General features: G+C 41.6%; 1 protein-coding gene across 2 annotated transcripts; it reads right to left on the bottom strand.

Moving 5' to 3' along the window:
• Window positions 1-487: 487 nt before the first annotated feature.
• Window positions 488-17,661, bottom strand: zcchc2 (zinc finger, CCHC domain containing 2). Of its 2 annotated transcripts, none has more exons than XM_058625568.1 (14): window positions 16,686-17,661; window positions 13,782-13,902; window positions 13,254-13,324; window positions 11,293-11,364; window positions 11,044-11,144; window positions 10,059-10,162; window positions 9,460-9,522; window positions 8,650-8,710; window positions 8,419-8,548; window positions 6,444-6,511; window positions 5,117-5,193; window positions 4,852-4,968; window positions 2,878-4,500; window positions 488-1,567 (listed from the first exon to the last, which is right to left on the bottom strand). In XM_058625568.1, exons 1-14 carry the CDS (start codon window positions 17,481-17,483, stop codon window positions 1,506-1,508), a joined length of 3,468 nt encoding a protein of 1,155 aa, XP_058481551.1. In that variant the 5' UTR covers window positions 17,484-17,661; the 3' UTR covers window positions 488-1,505. The 2 variants fall into 2 exon arrangements, with proteins under 2 accessions (XP_058481551.1, XP_058481635.1); XM_058625652.1 differs by having other exon boundaries at window positions 8,425-8,548.
• Window positions 17,662-19,281: the final 1,620 nt, after the last annotated feature.

Raw genomic sequence — 19,281 nt, 5'->3', positions numbered from 1 at the left:
CACTGCTGCAGCTAAAAGGAATTTAAAAAATGATGAAATCACATTTCTTAACGATTAGTTGCATTTTAATTGTTTAATTTACTCACTGCTCTTTGTTTTCACTGCGTCTCCAAACCCTCAGACTGTCATGTGACAGAAACATTTACTTCTCACTCACAGGTAAGATTAAAAACACCTCGTACTACTCCTAGTCGACCTCTGCTCCATCTCATAAAAGGCAACAGCTGAATTATTATTGATGAAAAGATCAGCTGATGTAGCTGCACACAGGAAGTGTTTTTACATCGCAGCAGCTTCAGACTCTGACCATAAAAATCGCACGGACGTTCTTTTAGCAGGACGTTAAAGTTTGTGTACGTGATCTGTTCATCCCAGGACTTTATGATTGATGTAATTCTTTAACTTCATAGATGGGATTCATATTTCAATGTGGTGTCTTACACAAACAGACAGTAACTGCAGTAACATCACAGTCATATCACTAACATTATTTTACTTTGAACTTTATTTTGAAAGTGGAGCCTTTCACTTCCTGTGTAAACATTGGTGAGTGCGTGAGTTTTCCTGCTGTACAGCTGCTACAAGTAACCACTCGTTAATGACGGCTTTGAGTTTGCACTCGTTTGACTTTGAACAGGTTCCATTTCTGAGATTTCTCCTCTAGACGCAGGTGTCCAGTTCTCACAGTAGAGGAGGTCAAGTCCTCAGGTTCTAAATCACAAAAGCATTTCATCTACACATCAGACAGAAGTTAAAGGGTTCTCTGAGCGAGCGCGGAGTGACGGTCGTCGTCCTCTTGTACAGTTTTTAATAAGAACACACATGTCTCCGGTGTTACATGTATGCGACACGTGTGATGAGTGTTTTAGTGCACGTCTGTCTCTGCTTCACTTCACCAGGTTCAAGCATAAAAAACAGGAGAATACAAAGCAGCAACGACCTTCAATCAAACACACAGAACATTTACAAAAGGTTGTACATTCAGAACACTTGAAAAATGAAAAACAAAGGTTAATTCCATTCCTTACATAACGTTTGTGATTCTTGTTTTAATGGTTGAAAACTACTGTACACGTCTGTCACACAGTAAAATCCCACATGAACAGTAATAATGATATTTCAGAAATAAGTTCACTCTCAGCTCCACTTTTGTGTAAAACGAAACAAAACACTTCCTCAAAAGTCTGTCGACGTCCTAATAATTAAGTAATAAGTTAATAGTTTCCAACCCTCAGTGCAAAAATGTAAAAAACAAACTGAAAGGAAGGGAGCGGGAGTCACACGGACTGTTGTGTGGAGACAGTCGATCGTCTCCATAGGAACAAGATTCTCTCAGGCACAAGTTCTTAGGCTTTGTCCACTGAGCCCTTGGCAGGTTGAGATTTTAGAGATTTGTTTTATTTTTTTTTATCCTGAAGTACACAGAGGCTTTAGTGCTGCTCACACACTTTGCCTGGGGAAGAACAGAGGACTGTCACCATGGAAACGAGACCTTTCTCTCTTCCTCAGTCGGCATTGTCAAATGCTTCAGAAATGTGGGAGGCTGCATACTTTAACCGGAAGACACCTGCAACAAAAACACCAGCACACAACAACCACACACACAGACACACAGACACACACACACACACACACAGATGTGTCCAAACACACAGAGGATAAACAATCAGTGGATGGTTGAGGAAATCATCACATCACTGGATCATCACTGGATTCTAGTCCTTAGTTTACAAACGTTTGCTTGGATGTAAAAGATTTAACGCCGCAGTGTTAAAGGCTCTGTATCACAACACCTGTCCATTCTACAAACTCCACTACACTAGGTGGCGATGTATCAGCTCGTTAGTGTGAGGCGCTTTCACGTCCCAGTTTATTAGTGTCTGACTTTAAACTGACTCAGCATTAATTCTCCATGTTTCTCTCTCTGTCTTCTTCTTCTTCTGTGAACCTGCTTCTTTTATTAGTTCCAGGTCAAAGGTCAAAGGTCGGGGTTTACTACTGTAAACGTAGTGACACGAGTAAATCAGGGCAGCCATTTTGACACGAGACAGAAGACGAACACGCGTGTTCACAGTGAACCAGCATGCAACCTGACACTGAGGAAGCTAAATGGAACCCAGCCGTCATCGGGTATGGTTCTGTCTCACTGTGACACCGAGACTCTGCGTTTACCTGCTCTCTCATAACAAAATGGCTACCCTGAATGAAGAAAACAACCGTTGAACAAACACAATAAAGACAAACTGTCGCTCTGGTAAACAAACACTGTCCTGTAGTGCCCCCTGCAGGAAAACACTGTTCACCATCACTCTAAAAACATTTTAAACCTCACATAGCATTTTAAACACAACTGTAACATTGTTTGCCAGCAGGTGGCACTGATGCGCTCTGTCACAGACTTCTTTTGACTTCCCTACAAACGTGTCTATGTTTATACTGATTTTATCTGCAGCCTGCTGGTCTGGATCGTTTTTTTACACTTAGACGTAACATTTATGTGCTAATGTGGCGACAAATGTACGACCGCTTCATGGGGACACAGGGAGCAACATCGCTCTTATTTTGTGCCTATTCACGCAGACCAGGGGCTGATGTCGCGCTTCTTTCAGTCAGAGTGGGATTCAGTGACCGATGTCGTCTGCGTTTGGCTGTAATGTCTCTTCTCCTGGATTTATCTCAGGTAAGAACAGTCACATTAAGACTCCTGCCACTAACCGAGCGTCGGCATTTCCACACTCAACCCACCAGAGCTGAAATAACCAACTGAAAATATCCATGGTGAAAATTATAATCCCTAATTTCTCTCAGTCGTTGTGACTGTGGGCAAAGAAAACTAAAGGCTCCTCTGTTTGTGCCTCTTTAGCATAGCTGCATTACCTTGCTGTGTGGAGTCTATGGAGGGCTGGTTGCAGTCCTGAGCGTAGTGTCCACTGACGCCACAGTTATAACACGACACGTTGCCGCTCTTCTTATTGACTCCGCCTCCTCCGAGCGCGGCGGCCGACAGCATCCCCAGAGGATTTGGGTACATGTGCTGGTAGACGCGCTGACAGAACGACGCTGCCGGCGCCATCTGCTGCTGCAGGTTGTAGTTTGCGACGGCCACTGCCGCGGCCTGGGTGCTCAGCATGTCTGCGTGGCTGTGAGAGTGGCTGTGCAGGGGGCCGTAGGGGGGCGGGTGAGAGGGAGGAGGAGCAGCGGTGAAGAAGGGCGGCAGGGTGGCAGCACCGTTGGCCTGGTGAGGAGGTTGTGCCTGGGTGAGGTAGCTGTTACTGCACAGACTCGTCAGCTGGAAGAGAGGCGGAGGAACGCTGAACACCTGCCGCACTGCGGCCGGCATTTGGTGAGTGGGGAAAAACAACGGTGCCTGGCAAGTGGAGGCGCCGCTGACACTGTTGTTGCTGCCGCTGCCTCGTCTGCCACAGTTATTGTGACAGCCGCAGGTGCCACAGCCCATCTGCTGCTGCTGCTGCTGCTGCTGCTGCTGCGGTAGTGGTAGCTGCTGCTGCTGCTGCTGCTGCTGGGGAGACACTTGTTGCTGCTGGGTTTGCTGAAGAGTAACAGTGTTGCCAGGGACAACAGAAGCATTTCCACAGGAAATGGTGCTGTTGCTATAGGAGTTGCAGTCACTGTGAGCTGTGCTGTGAGTAAGTGCTGGACTGGGACTGGGTGCAGGTCCAGGGGTGTGGGTGGGCACAGCTGGAGGAACGGCTGCTTGAACATGTCCAGGAGTTGGAGCTAAACCAGTGGCTGCAGGCGCTCCCACAGCGGGCATGACAGAGGTGTGGACAGGTGGCAGGGTGTATGCAGAAGGCAGAAGGCCAGAAGGTAAGTTTGGGTGCTTGACGTGTGATGTTTCCACATGTGGCAGAGAGGAGACCACAGCTGAGCTCACACTGGCCGGGTCATGGCAGGGCAGAGGCTGCTGAAGAGGAGAAGAGAAGGACGTGGGACCGGGGGTCATGACACTCAAGGCTCGGACAGGAGCCTGGTGAGGGGCCGGGGAGACAGCAGCAGTAGAACCACTTCCTGGAGATCCATCAGTCCCACCTTGGCTGTGAGGCAGAGGTGTTTTAAACCTCTGAACCAGAGGTTGCACAGCAATACTTCCTTGAGGGTGGAGGCCAATAGTAGGAATCCCAAAGGTTGGGAGCATGTCCCTCTTCTCTGGGTCTCCCACAATTACAGGGCCAGGGATGGCTGGAGGCACGAGGGGCATCTGCATCAACATCCCAGCAGAAGACTTCCCATCAGGGACGATGCTCTGGCTGGGAGGAGGGACCAGAGGAAGCGGAGAGTCAGTGGCACCGTTGGGGAGCGCGTATGGCAGAGGATGCATGAAGGAGAGAGGAGGGAACTCTGTGCTGCTCTGTGGACAGACGGGCTCCATGTGAGGCGGGACAGAGGAGACGTCCTCCACCACAGCTGGATCAGGCTCGTGTGTGAAGAACATGTCAGGACCAGGACCTTTACTGGAGTCGTCAGAGTGGCTGTCTGTATCTGACAGATAGACAGGTTACGTTGTTATAAAAACACGTCACACTACAGATGCATCATTATTACCATTTAAATGAATAAAGTACAGCACATGTTATATCAACATGAATACACACGTCACAGGAACTATAAATACTGCACACACAAGAGAGTTTGAAGTGCAGTAAATGTTAGTTTTTGTTTATTTATTTATGTCAGTCATTCAGGGGGTATGGGATGGTTTTGTGTTGAGTAGCAGAAAGATTTTATTTTTTATTTTCTGCACAGGTTCTTCACAGTCTGGGTCTATGTTAGCAGTGAACCCACAACATCATATACTTTAGTATTTGTATGTGTATCATACTGAATTCTTACCTTTGTTGTGGTCATCCTCACTGTCCAGGCTCTCTGCTCCTCTGTGCTGAGGGCTGGATGGAGAGCTGTAGCTTTCTGATGATGTTTCACCAAACGTATCTGGACCTGAACCTCCGTCTGCAACAACACGCGTGTTAAAACAAACAGCATCTGCCAAAGGTAAAGATGTTTACACTGAGCACAGCTGCTGCTGCTGATGATTATTATATAATATATATAACATATATATAACATCAGACACACACACACACACACATATACCAACCTTTCCTCTGTGGAGATAGAGCTGACACCAAACTACCATTGGGCACAAATGCAGCTCCTTTCCCCTTCCCTTTTTCCCTGAGAGTGATTTCAGCAGAAAAACAATGAATACATGATGTGATGATAAAGGTGCCATATGTAAGAACTTTCTAGAATGTAAAGATGATATGAAACACTGGTGTGTGTTCATATGTAACCTCTTACTGGGACCAGTTTGTGGATGGGATACAATGGAAGAAGGTCTATATTTAATTACCAATAAAGTGATATAATGTTCTTTTAAAATCATACATAAATTCTATCCAGCTAAAAATAACGATTAAAAAAAAAGAAAAAAGATTTAAGACATCTGTCCAGAAACTCTGGTGCATGTGTTTTGGCTCTTGATGTGAAGACGTTTTGGAATAATAATATATAAATAATAAATAATATACAGAGAAACAATGGGGAATATATAATTGATCTTATACGTGGTAAATACCACATCCATAAATGCAAATTCACTAATTAGAAAACAGATTTTATTGCCTTTTCTGCTGAGTTCTGGCAGAACATTCTTTCAATCTAACACTAACTTAATTATAAAGCAAGTAAAACTGTAGCAGCCTGAACTGCTCTAAATATTTTTGTCTGAGTCTGTTTTCTGTTTCTTTTTCATTTCACTCTTTTTTTTCGTTTTAATCTCTTATTCTTACACTGTTATGTTATATAGAAAGATATTTCCCATAAATGTGTAATTTGTATTCTTTAAATAAATGTTTTATTAATAAAAAAACTGGCTTCACCGATAACAGTGGTGAAACCAGTATATTCACACAATACATTTTTATTTGTGGGCCACAAACTTGTGGTCTAGTGGTGTTTTGATTTGTTGCTCCGCCCACCACAACCACTCGCCCAATAACACGGCTCGTAGGACAGAAGAAAAGAACCAGGGTCTGAAGCGTCTCTAATTAATCTTTATATTGTTTGTGATGCACCTCTGTCTCTCTCTGGTCTCTGTGACTCACAGAGACGTTGCTGCTCGGCTGTGATGCGTTCACTGATGCTCGTAAAATCTGCTCACTCACAGAATTTGACCTAATATTGGTAGGGACAATGTGACTTTCTCCAAATACACAAACTTAATGACCCCCACAGTTGTACAGTCTGACGACCTTCACAGGAGCCCGCCCCCCTTTTTCTTTGGCTCCCATGTGATTCAAACACAGGTGTTTACTGTAGGGTGTGAATGTATTTCAGAGAAGCACACTTCTGCAATGTTCTGAAGTGAGATTGCAGTAACTGCTAACCATGTTTTGCATATGTGATCTCAGTGACTGTCGTACCTGTCTGAGGGCAGGACTCTGCTCTTGGTTTTAGTCACCGAGTGGCCTCTCCTCTCTGTGTCCTGGTGCTGGAACAAAGATTAGCATGTTTCATTCAAAATGTTTACAAAAAACCATCAACTGTTCTAGTTGTGATTATCTTTGACTAAAGTTAGTGTGGGAGATCATTTTCTGGAGCATTTTTTTTACTGTATTGCTTAAAATCTTCCGACCGTAACCAATTAACTAATTCATTGTGACAAAAATGAAAAACGTCAGTCAGCTGTGAAACAGACAGGCCTGTAAAAAAACATCCAATGTACAAAGTAATTGGATCGTGGTGCATCAATCAAACTGCCATCTGCCCAAGACACAAGACACTTGCAGCAACTTTATGGCAGAAAAGCAGCAAAAACAGGTGTTGGTCACAAACGAAAGAGGTTTTTTTGGGAAAGTTATTGCCAAGAAAAAGGCTGACGCAGAACGATCCAAGACCAGAGTGAACATTGGTGCTGCGTTTGAATGGCGGTGACAACTGAAAGCCCAGAAAGAGCTGTAAAATGATGCCATGGTGGCTCTGTTTCTACTGGAGCAGTAGGTTAACTTTATGTCTGAGTATTTGTTGTTTTTCAATATCCAAAAAAGTTGCTGATGCTACGTTGAGCCTGTGAATCCATGATTGTTGCACACTCCTGTGCTCTGGAGGCGTGGCTTCAGAGGGAAGTCTGAAGAAAGGGGGCTTGGACTTCTGAATTCAAAATGTAGCCTGCTCAAGACTGATTTTCCAGGATCTCCAACCCTGCCTTTAAGTATTAAGGAGTCACTACACAATGCTTTACTGGTCATGGCACTCAAACATACACAGACTCAAGAGAAGAACATTTAAATTCACAGTGAATTATCTGGATCTACCACAAAATCATTTATTCACTGGCTCATGAGCCCTCTTTTAGGCGAAATGTCAGTATTTTACAAATGAGTCCTTCTGTAAAACCTGCTGAACAATATTCAATCAAACAAGTGTGACAATGTAACCTTGGCAGACCTAATAAAAAGGAAAACACTGACTTCCTGAGAAACAATGTCACATGGGACTTTCCAACAAAAGAACTCCAATGCGTCCAATTTTTTCCCCCTCTGCTTCTGTAACGGTCTCCAGAGCAGATTTTGTTCCTATTCTCACTGTTGATTTGGCAGAGATTTTACTCCGGATGCTCTTCCTGACACAACCTTCTGCACTTATTCAGGCTGAGGAACAGTTAAGAGCATGCATAACCAGCAGCAGGATAGATACAGTAATTTGTCCAGGGAGACAACTGAACGTCGACGAGAGGAGCCGGGGATCAAACCCCAGACCTTCTGTTAGTAAAATAATCTGCTTTAACATTTGCTTCAACAGTGAGTCACTGCTGCCTCAATGAAATGATCCCAATATTTCATCAAATACTTATGACTAAAGTATTTCAATAATCAATCTGAAAAGCATGACCGGCTGAACACGTTAACTATGTCTGAGAGGGGGAGGGGCTCACTCACACTCACACACACACACACACATGGTGCATAGAAATAGCTGTACATGCATCTCCAGTGTCTAATGATTAACGATTGTTCATTATCAAATTGTTCTTATCTGTGAACGTCTACAGTGAAGTTAATCATTAAGTCAGCAGTGCTTCATACCTGCACTGCTGTCACATGTGAGTAAACACACACATCTTGACTTGGGTTCAGGGACTGGATGTAGCTCCCTGTGATTGGCTGAATTACTCATCTGTATCTGTGTTTTATTTTTTTTGTCATTCCATGATGCTAATAAAAGATTTCAAGATAAAAACTGTAGATTCTCTGCTCGCTCATCAACCACTGACAATCTCTTACTTCAAGTTGAGACAGCGATCTTAAGGAGCTGAGGAACAGTTAAAGCAGAGATGTTTGATGAAGAGCACATTTCCACAGAAGATTGATTTAAGTTGCTGACATTTCTGAGTATTACCGTCACCTGCTCAGCCTCCTGACTGCTCCTCAGCACAGAGCTCTTCTTCCTCCTCTCTGCTGGACCGTTGACCTCTGCTGAGTGACCCCCTCTCCAACTGTCACCCTGGGAGGCTTTGGCACTGGACACACTGACACAGAGGAGATCTATGTAAATGTTGTCCTTCTACGCTTACTCTAAATCATGACGGTGTCATCATGATTTGCAACAATCCCATGACAGTCTACTCACCCTTGACTTGGGCTCTTGGTGCCGTGCTTTTTCTTGTGTCCCTGAACAAACGACTCTAAATCTGAGAAACAAATCAACGAAGCACCATTACGGCCTGTTTTCATCAGTGATCCAGACGCAGCACATTAGGCTAAATGCTTTCTGAAGATGCTTTTCCACTACTGCAGTGATAAATGCTAGATTAGGAAATGTGTAATTACAGAACATGACCTATTTTATTTTCACAACAACTTCAACCTGAGGAAATCTTTACACAAGTCATAAGATAACATCATCTGCCAAAAGTTCATAAACAAAAACAAGGAAGCTTAATCAAAGTTGCAGTTATATATTATATCTAACAAACAAGTATTATCATGTTTAAAGCTATATTAAGTCACAGACTTTGGTTTTCTATTTAATCCCATACTATCTAATGTTCCAGGGTCAGGGTTTTAAATGTCTTCCTGTGTCGTGTGAAACAAGCCCTGAACGACATCACTGAATTTATGACAGATTGTACTAAAACTGAGCATTGACTAATTCTGAAGTATGAAAGTGTCCAGTGCTGTGGCAGCTCCAGCTGAACTCAGTCCAGCACATGATCTGGCAAATATAGCAGTGAAATATGAGGATTTGAAACACACGCAGCCTTTCCCTACGACCTCCAAAAATAAACGCCAGTTAGCTTGTAATGTTTAGCGTGTAACTTAAGCTGCGACGAGAGCAGCAGATGCACACGCTGTTTCTTCATCTGCAAACACGGCTCTGTTTGTTGCTCTGCCGCGATGAACGCGGAGACATTTTAGCAGACATTTCACTCCTTCTCACCTTCTTCCTGACTGGAGGCGTCAGAACAGTCTCCCTGGTAGACCTTTGTCAGCTGACAGTTACCTACAGAGGGAAAAAATGAGGCTTGATTTCTGACATCAGATAATAGTTCCAGATCGGACTAATACATGTTAATGTGTCCTCTGCAGGCACATCTATGTTTAATTTGACATCTTAAACACAGCTTTGTGTAAAAGCATAAACAGGAAACAACTGTGAGCTCTATTGTCTGAATCTTTCATACTTAACAGCTACACAGCTGTTGGCGGTCATTTTACTTCACATATTTGCAGAAATGCGATGAAACGTTTGAACCATTTTTTCATTTAAACAATAAACTGTCTGTTTCATGAATAGAAGTGTTGAAGACCAAGAAGAAAGAGGAAATACAAAGACTATTTAACAAAAATATTGTAAAGGTATTTAGTGTGACTGTTTTTTTACTTAGTGAACTAGACACATGCACAATAACAATGATAACTATTCCAAAAACATCAGGTCATAAAACAAGACAGAATAAAAACAAGGAGCAAATATTTTAGGGGAAATAAAACATGTCCTCAGAACTTGACACACATCCATTTTAGTTTTATACTCACATCTGCAAGGAGAAGGTTTCACAGAGTAACTGGAGTCACAGTTGAAGAAGCTGCAGACCTTTCTGGTCTGTCTGAAGACTGGAGGAGCAGAAAGGAACCGTTCCCTGAAAACACATTCAGAAATACTTTATCACACATTTGCTTTTGTATCAGTAAGAAGGAGAGAATCAAACATGAATATCATTATCATAAAAATGTAAATAAAACACAGCACAGCGCTTATTAAATAAAAGAATGTTGTGCTCTCTTCTTGTGTAAAATACTTTCCAGGCAACAACAATGGTGCAGAGCTACTGACGCAAGTCAGTCCTAACTTTCACTTCACACAAAAAGAAACTGATGGACTGGATGCTGTGTATGTGTGTGTGTGTGTGTGTGTGTGTATTGTTTAGCCAGGAAATGGGGAAAATACAGCATGAGCAGAAAGGGACTGAATACAACTCATAGTGAGTTATTTGTAGCATTCTCTTTTCATTTTGCCCACTTATAAAATGCTGGCAGTTGAAGCTTTCCAGGTAAATTATCATTTATGAGGCTGCCATGCCATGACGTCCATTTGGAATATTAATATTAAAAAAAAAACAGCCCATGCAGAAATCATAGAAAACAAGCCTTGATTGACATTGTAGAAATGAAAGCATTAAAACTGTGCTGACAGACTCCTGAGGCTACAAAGCACAGGTGTTACGTCTGTGTACAGTTTAAGAAGTTAGTTAAATATGTTCCAGATTTATTACACACAGGAAATGACCCCAAGACAGACGCTGACTTCTTGTTCGAGCACGATTCAGGCTGCAGTCAAAACACACAGTCAATCATGTTTTCATGCGACAGAAACTGAAGGAAATGTATTTTATCTTTTATCTGTATCTAACCTAAATATAATATAGAAATCAATATGTAGCTACTCTGAACTTATAATTCTTGCAGTTCCTCCACTACTTGACACATTAGGTGTAAATATTTAAGTTTAACTGCTAGGTACCTGAGGTTCTTCTCCACCTCCCTGCTCTCATAGTGGTCCCCCTGGTTCAGAAGCCTCAGGATGCTCTTCTCAAAAGACTCAGTGCATTGATCCTTTGGAAGCTGCAGACAAAGAGAGGGTAATGAAACAGGTTTGTACAAATAAAGCAGTCGTTATCAGGTCGAATCTGCAATTCAGTGTAGGAATAAAAATGAGAAACTGCTGAGAATGTGGCTGGTGGGGATGAGTGTCTTCAGAAGAGCTGGGTACCTTCAGAAGGAAGTTCTCCAGTTCCAGATGAGTTTTGGTCACACTCGTAGAAGAAGAGTCTGACCACTTCACCTAAAAACACAGCAGAGGACAAACCTCCATCATTAAAACAAACCCTAAAAACATACCAACACACAGACAAACAGTTAAGTTACACAGGAAACTCTTGAACCTAATTATCTGTCCATCTATTCATCAATCAAGCGATGTCTGATTGATTGACTGACGGACTTTTGGTGCTATATACAGTATATCAGACAGGTAATATAGCTGATTTCATACAGAGTAATGCAACTCAAAGTGCTTCACAGAATAACAACAAAACAAGGACCAGATGCAAGGGTGAGGAGTCAGGACGGGGCCTGATAAGACACCAGGGACACTTCCACAGACGGCCAAATCATAGAATGCTAAAAATAGCAAACTGTGACTTATCAGGCGGCAACTATGGAAAATACAACACTGCGGTTTACTAGTAAGTTCAGATTTGGTAGGTAAACATCATCCACTCTATGAGGAACATCTTAACGAGATTCACTTTCCTCAAGTCAATATAGGCCAAATAATTCAGATTATTTAATGACCTAACAAGGTTGGTGAAAAACAGGAAACGTTGACGGATGAGAAGAATCAGTGTTCCATGTCAACCAGCACATTTCATTTAAGATGACTCAGTAAGTTGGTACATACACACAAACTGAATAACATTTAGCTCAAGTGAAGCTATTTATTTATATATATTTATTTATTCTTCAAAATGTTCAGGGACAATAAAGAGACAGAGGTCTGACTGCTCTGTTCCACTTTGACTGTTCAACTTAAACATCTCCACAGCCGCAGAAATCTGACGTATTCATCCATGTAATAGACATAAAAGACATTTGCCCTTCACGGTGACACACACTTTATCTGGGGCTACTGTACAGTAACTGATTTACACGAGATGAAAACACCACATGCTCATGTAGGTTACAGCTGCAGTTATGAACACATGTGAGAATGCGTGTGTCCAGATGGAGCTCGTGCTGTTGGCTTGAATATCAAAGCTCAGTGAAAAGTCTCCTCTCCATCTGTTTCTACCTGTAAATGAGCACTGAGCACAACGACAACTGTGAATTTATGTTGTTATCATCAGTAGTGTTGAGCTGCCATTGGCTTGGCACTACGCTGACCCACTGAGTTATTGGAAACTTGAGTTGAGTGTAACTGCCAACTGGGACAAAAACAATATGGACACAAGCAGAAACTGTGTTTTTCTAGGTCAGATCTAAGTTTGGCTGCTAAAACATACACAGCAGCCACTGCTCGACCAAGGCCAAACATATCAACACACTGGAGATTAACATTTTATGCACAAACTAAACGATGACTGTGGACAGTGAATAGGTGAGCTTGTGATTTCTTCGGTCGGGCTGTCACTTTTTATCAGAAATTCAGATATCTGTTCAAACTTCAAACTAAACTCGAACCTCAAAAACCCATCCGAGGTGAAAATACACAGCCAAGAAGCCCATCAGGCCATCTTAAGTCACCACATGGTCTAGTAGAGAGTGCAGTTAGTACAGCCTGTACTTCCACATTCAATCCATCAGAAAATGAAGACAATGGTGTTTCTTTCTTCTCAGTTTTTTGGGATCTACACCACAGAAGAAAATGTAAGGAACAAATCTGCAGCTTCACTGGTGAGGCTTCTCAGACCAATGCAACGCAGCACAACAACAGTTTAACCTCATGTGACGACAGTACAGTGTGAAGACAAATCATGACACATTCCAGTCTGTTCAGATTGTGAAAACACAAATTAACCCAAAGGTTTGACAGGCCTCCAGCAGGGGTTCATATGCTGCTGGGATACTCTGGTTTAGAAAGGAATATTTTGACCAGAGTAAGTATGAATATGGTATTTGCCGTAAATAACGGTTATAATCCAACATTAAGCAGTGTGTGTTGTTGTTACTTACCTCAAAGTTGTATTCCTTGTCTATTCTGGTCCGAGAGATGCCCCTGAGCACGATTCCCTCTATATGCACCGCTGCAACAACAGGGACCGCTAATTAAATATTGTTACACACAGTTACTAGAGATAAGGCAAATATTGACTTAACAATGGTTAACAAACACGTGTGTTTGTGGGGCGTGTGTTTAAAGAGAGTCTATTCAAATATCTGAGCCTGTATAATAATCAGAGGACAACATAAGTAATCAGTGTTTCTACTGTATGTGTCCACACAGGTGGATTTAGTCATGTCTGGTCCACTCTCCTTCAGACCGACTCCATCCATCTTTTTTTCATACAGCGACCAACACATTATTATTTTGTAACAAAGATCAATGTAGTTGATTTAGAAAAAAAAAATCTATTGCACCTGGACTATATTTCTTCAAAAAAGTCAATAAAGATGCCTGACAAAAAGGAGTCACAAATTAAAAAGCTCCCACTGTTGTAGCAGTGTCCACAGAATTATTTATTAAAAACTCTTTCCTTTCACCTTCTCTTTGTGTCGCCCAGCGGCTGGAACGTCGACTCTGACATGGAGGATGTGAAGCTGTACATTCTCCCAAGCCCAGTGATTGGGAAGGATGGTAATCCACCTTCTGAGCCGTCAGCTCCTGTAAAACAAAAGAAGTTTCAGTTCAAATGATCATGTTTCATTTATTAATTTTATGTTAACTTATGACCAAAACATGAGAATGCATCATCCACTGATGTTTTGCAGGATCACACCTAATAATAACAATAGTTTTAATAAGGAAAGCTTAGAAGGGAGTTTACTTTTCATGGGCATGGCATTATAGGACCATATAGGATTATAGGATAGGATAGGGACAGAACTATTGGAAGGGAGGTGTACAAATATGAAAAGGATATTGTGATAACAGCCAAGCTCCACCACAAATATCTACATAAACTTAGAGCAACTAAAGCCACAAAGGATGGAGCAGACATTATGTAATGGAAACCAAGCAGCAGTAGTAACAACGGTTTGTTTCTGACCTGCCTCTCATTCACCGTCTCTGTCCCTCTGTCTTTGACTAAATGTGACAGTACCACAGACCAGACACAGAGCAGCTCTCTAAAACTGGCAGGTGTTATTTCATTAAGAGCCACACATCTTCACCAGGCCAGAACGTGACTCACAGTGATGTCAAAGTAAAGCAGTCATCCACAACACACACACAGGCCCACACTGGTAACTGTGTGAACGATTGTAACACTGATGGATTAACAAGAACAAATGTAACACAGATAAAGAGCAGATAACAGAGGTCTGCAGATATGAATGCTCTGCTTGAAGGCACAAAAAGCATCTTTAACATAAATCTGAACCACACCTTAAAATAATGCAGAATTCATATTTGAACAGCTGACACATCTGATTTCGTATAAAGCCGAATTATTGATCTTAAATATATTAAACAACACACTTCAAAGCAAGGAGAAATGTGAATGAGAAGTTCCACCAGCACTCTCTGAGGAATCTAAAATCATCAGCATCTAATTTCATGGTTTAAATGTGCAATTCATTTTTCCAAATCAACTATGTCCATGGATAGGAGTAATTTTAACAAGGCTGATCCCTGCTGACACAGTCAATAATTCCTCTGTGTCTTCAAGACAATACAACGCTGTTTGGTCATTTTTTGTCAACTGTACTAAGAACCTGGAGGGTTAGGTTTTAACCAAACAACCACAAGGGGTTTAGTTACTGTTACCTGAGCGGAGGAAACAATTCATTCATTTTGAACCAAATGGAAAATAAACTCCGTTGTGGATGATAAACAAAGACTAAAGAGATAGAATGAATTCTTAGCTGCAATAAAACAATCAACAACTGCCACCAACGATTAAATACACCTTCTGTTATTTCAATTAAATGTCTCTAAATAGATATTAATAATGCAACACAGAGAAGCTTAGTAACCGGTCAGGTTTTCAACTCTGTAATTCCGTTTTACAGAAACACGGAATTACAGAAATATGTTTCCTTCAGTGACTTCACCTCCGAGTTAACTGCGTTCCAGTTGAGAAGTCGGGAAAAACATGTCCATGGATTAAAATTGAACACTACTATGGGTATAACTGATTTGATGTAAATTAAGGGTAAAAGATGCAGTGTTTGTGCATGTGGCCACCATCTTGGAAGTCTATATCGGGGTATGAGAGGTTGCTCTGTTGACGATTGAAGTAACACATCCCTCAACTCAGAAATTCCGACTTCTGGAACTGGAACACACCTAAACATTAGCTCCCCCCGGTCTTCCCACCCTTTTTGGCCAGACTTGGAATGTGTGGCTCCCTCATCAGCTGGAACCTACAGACATCAATGTCATGCACCATGTCAACAGTGCTACGTGTGAGTGCAGACAGACAGATACAGAGAGCTGGATATAAGACAGCTGTCTGTCATCAGAACAGTACTGGGAACGTCATCCAGATACAGCTTTCATTGAGACACCACTTAGCACATGTTAAGCTTGTTAATGACTTAAACTATGCAGGGGATTTAGGCAGATAAAATTAGCCACTATAAATACAAACAGGAAGCCAGAGGATGGTCCTTACAATAACACACCTCCCTGCATTTGCAAAGGCCTTCCTCTTTCTTTACAAAACAGGATACAAAGTACACTTTTGCATTTGAATAATACTATTAACCTACCTGCACTGAATGTAGGTGAAATGCACAACAATAAAAAGAAATGTTAACAACGAAGTCATTGGCAATATATCCAATATTAATTATTCTCTGGCTTCACAATATAATCCAAAGCAAGAACAACTGATAACTAAAGTGTTAAAAAATGGTCAATCCCACCAGAAGTAAAACATGTGCAGTGCAAATGTAATACCACTACTGGAAGTTAAGGAAATATTTCATTTTGCAGTAGAAGACTGTGGATTTTGATTAAAATATCCTTAAAAACAGGCTTTTATTTGTTTTAGTCACAAAGAGTTCTACAAATATACTGAAAGCTGGATGAACAGTGAAACTGACGCTGCTTAATGTACATGTTCTTTGTAAAATTACAATGATTTGTTGCCTTATTTTATTTGTTCTTAGTTATATGTTGTTATTCAACTGCCATTTACTTCACTAAAGCAAATGACAATTGTAAAATCCCACATATTTCAACGTGACTGGTGTCGGTGGGCGACAGCACTCGGCTAGTAGCAGGCTAGCTCTACAGCTTAGCATTGAAGCTCCAGCTACTGAAAAGACGCTTCCTGACGCATATGTAACATTAAACATGTATATATATCATGTGTAATAGTATATACATGGACGCATTTATACTTATAGCAGCTAGTGTACAAACTGTGAAGTTAAAATAAGGTCCTAGCTAGCTCAGCACTTGCTTGTTAATGTTGGCGTATTAGTGGGGAAGTTTACCGAGGTCTGGGCGTTTCTCCTGAGCTGACTTTGACGTCTCTCCTCCACAGCCAGCTCTATTTTGTCCAGCTGCGCCCGGAGCGTCTCCCGCTGGTGGAAGTGGAAAGCTGGGTGTAGAGAGGCCATGGTGAACAGCAGCGCTAAATGCTCCAGAGGTCCCGCCGCTGTGTCGTTAGTGGACGAGCCGCAGCTCTGCTCTGTCCGACCGTACACACTCCCGTCCTGACACGGGGGGTGGAACGGGTGGTGGTGAGGTCCCCTAAATGGAAATAAGGAGTAATCGTAGTTTTTGTAAAACAGGGCCGGGTCAAAACGGTTCAGAATTCCGAAGAGTATTCCAGCACATTCCCTGCTGTCAGATCCGAGGAGGGACAGGCAGACCAGTAGTTTGGACCGAACCACGGGGTCAATCACGTCCGTTAAAACGCCCAAATCATTGGGACTATTTGCCCGAAACTCAAAGTCCCGTAAAACATGATAATCTTTCCTTGCGAGATCCTCTAAATAAGAGCCCAAAAAGCGGAGCTCCAGGGGTTGGCACATATGCAAGAGCCCGCACATGAACTCGATCCGCTTAGCGGGGTTTAGATGAAGGCCGAACCACTCGAACACGGTCTCCTTGTCCAAATGTGAAGGATAAACGACAGGTCTCGGCGAATCCTCCAGCCTGTCGGACACGGAGGAGGGAGATACCGCCCTGGGAATACGCTGGTGCTCCGGCTGATCCAGAGAGTCGTCCTCGGCCGTCTCGTCCCCTCCTTCCTCGCCCGTTTTCAGGGGTAGTTTCATTTTCAGCATTATCAGCGGTGCGATAGAAGCTTTAAAGTGGAAACAACGGGCCGATATTCATTATTAAAAACTTACAGTGTGTGGTAATGTTGAAAATAGAGACGACGTCGTTTCACGGCGTTTTCGCTGTTAGCTGTTAATCATCTGACGCGGCGGAGAGTCGAGACTGTAGATCTCCCCCGACCGCGGTACGTTCTTCTTCTACGCCTCATTTCCGACTGGGCAGCTATGCACAGTCAGCGCTTTGCTGCCACCGTGCGGCAGATGCGGGAAATTGAGTGACCTCCTCCTGAGACCCAAAGATTATATTATGATGTTATAACATAACTAGATAATAATTTTGGATTGTAAAAGCATAAGCAAAAAAATCTAATATAATGTGTGTTTGTGTGTTTTTTTTATTTATTAGACCATAACAACGAGAAAACTTACATATTTTTTAGAAATCTTTCGAAAACTAAATATATTATTGTTATTTATTTGGGAAAAAACGGCTCACTGGGCTTCTCTGTCAGAAATTAATCAAGCTTAACATTTAACCACTAAAACTATTTTTCTCTACTGGAACGCAAGTAAATAATTATAATTTGACTTCTTAATCAATAAATAATAATGTGCTTTACCTTTTTTTTTTACTGATGGACCTGAAAATTCATTGATAACAATAATAATTATATTTTAGCATAAACAATATCATACTGGTGTAATAACAATTTACTCTGGATTTGAGAAGCAAATCGTGTATTTTATTCCTATTACTGATGTAATATGTGGTGTTTGAAGAATACACTGAACGTACTAAATGAATGTTTATCATCATTAAAGCAATACTGCCCTCTAGAGTAAAAAGTTGACAACTACAAATGAAAGGAGACAGGGTGTTTCCAAATGTTCGCAAACAAATATGAGTCATGTCAGATATGAGAACAGGTCAGATAAAACTAAAACGTTTAGCCCTTAAGATATGTGGCCATAAAAAGATGAACAGGCTTCATGATTGGACACAAAGACACAGAGAGACAACAGTCGGCCAATCAGACGAGCCACGAGCTGCTGGTGGTCATGTGATCGCAGACTAGTGCTGACGTTGAAGCAGATTATAGATCCACTGTATCATACACTGTAAAAACAGCACCACATCTGCTTGGATTGGTTTGAAATGATCTTCTATTGATTGGTTAGAAAACTTCAATCCACTTTGAGACTCTAATGTCATTTTCCTTAAAACTCTGACAAAACTGGACAAAACTATCAAAAAATGACTAAAATATAAAGAAATTACCAAAATATAAAGTAATGATATTTATCACAAGCAAAGAAATTCTGTTTTGTAAGAAATGTTGACTAAAAATAAATTTTCCTTTACTTGACTAATCTGACATTAAGAATTTACACCTTGTTATTTTTGTGTGAGAGTGAATTTTACGTGTGTTTTTGAACACAAACTTAATTCACAGCAGTAGTGAAGCAGGAACAGCAGGGATTTCATTCAAACTATTGTTACTTCACCCCACGGAGTGGGACTGAAGTATTGTTTTTGGTGGCTCTGTGTGTGGGTCTGTACATGTCGCACTTGCTGCACTTGCCAACATGTCCAAAAGAGGGCGCCAGAGGCTTGTTGCATGAATGGGGTGAAGTCTACCATCTCCGATTTCCTTGTTTTAGTTTGTTACTGCTTATTAAAGCTTACATTAAGTTGTAATATCTTAGTTAAAATGAGAACAATTTCCCAGGAAGTAGACTTAATTTACCTTTTTTGCAGCATAAACATTAAAACTGTTCCACAAACATTATAAAACCACGTGAA

Source organism: Solea solea, chromosome 1, assembly GCF_958295425.1.
Source record: "Solea solea chromosome 1, fSolSol10.1, whole genome shotgun sequence".
Classification (NCBI taxonomy): Eukaryota; Metazoa; Chordata; class Actinopteri; order Pleuronectiformes; family Soleidae; genus Solea; species Solea solea.
Note: the sequence above shows the minus strand (reverse complement) of the source record. Positions and strands in the feature narration are given on the sequence as shown.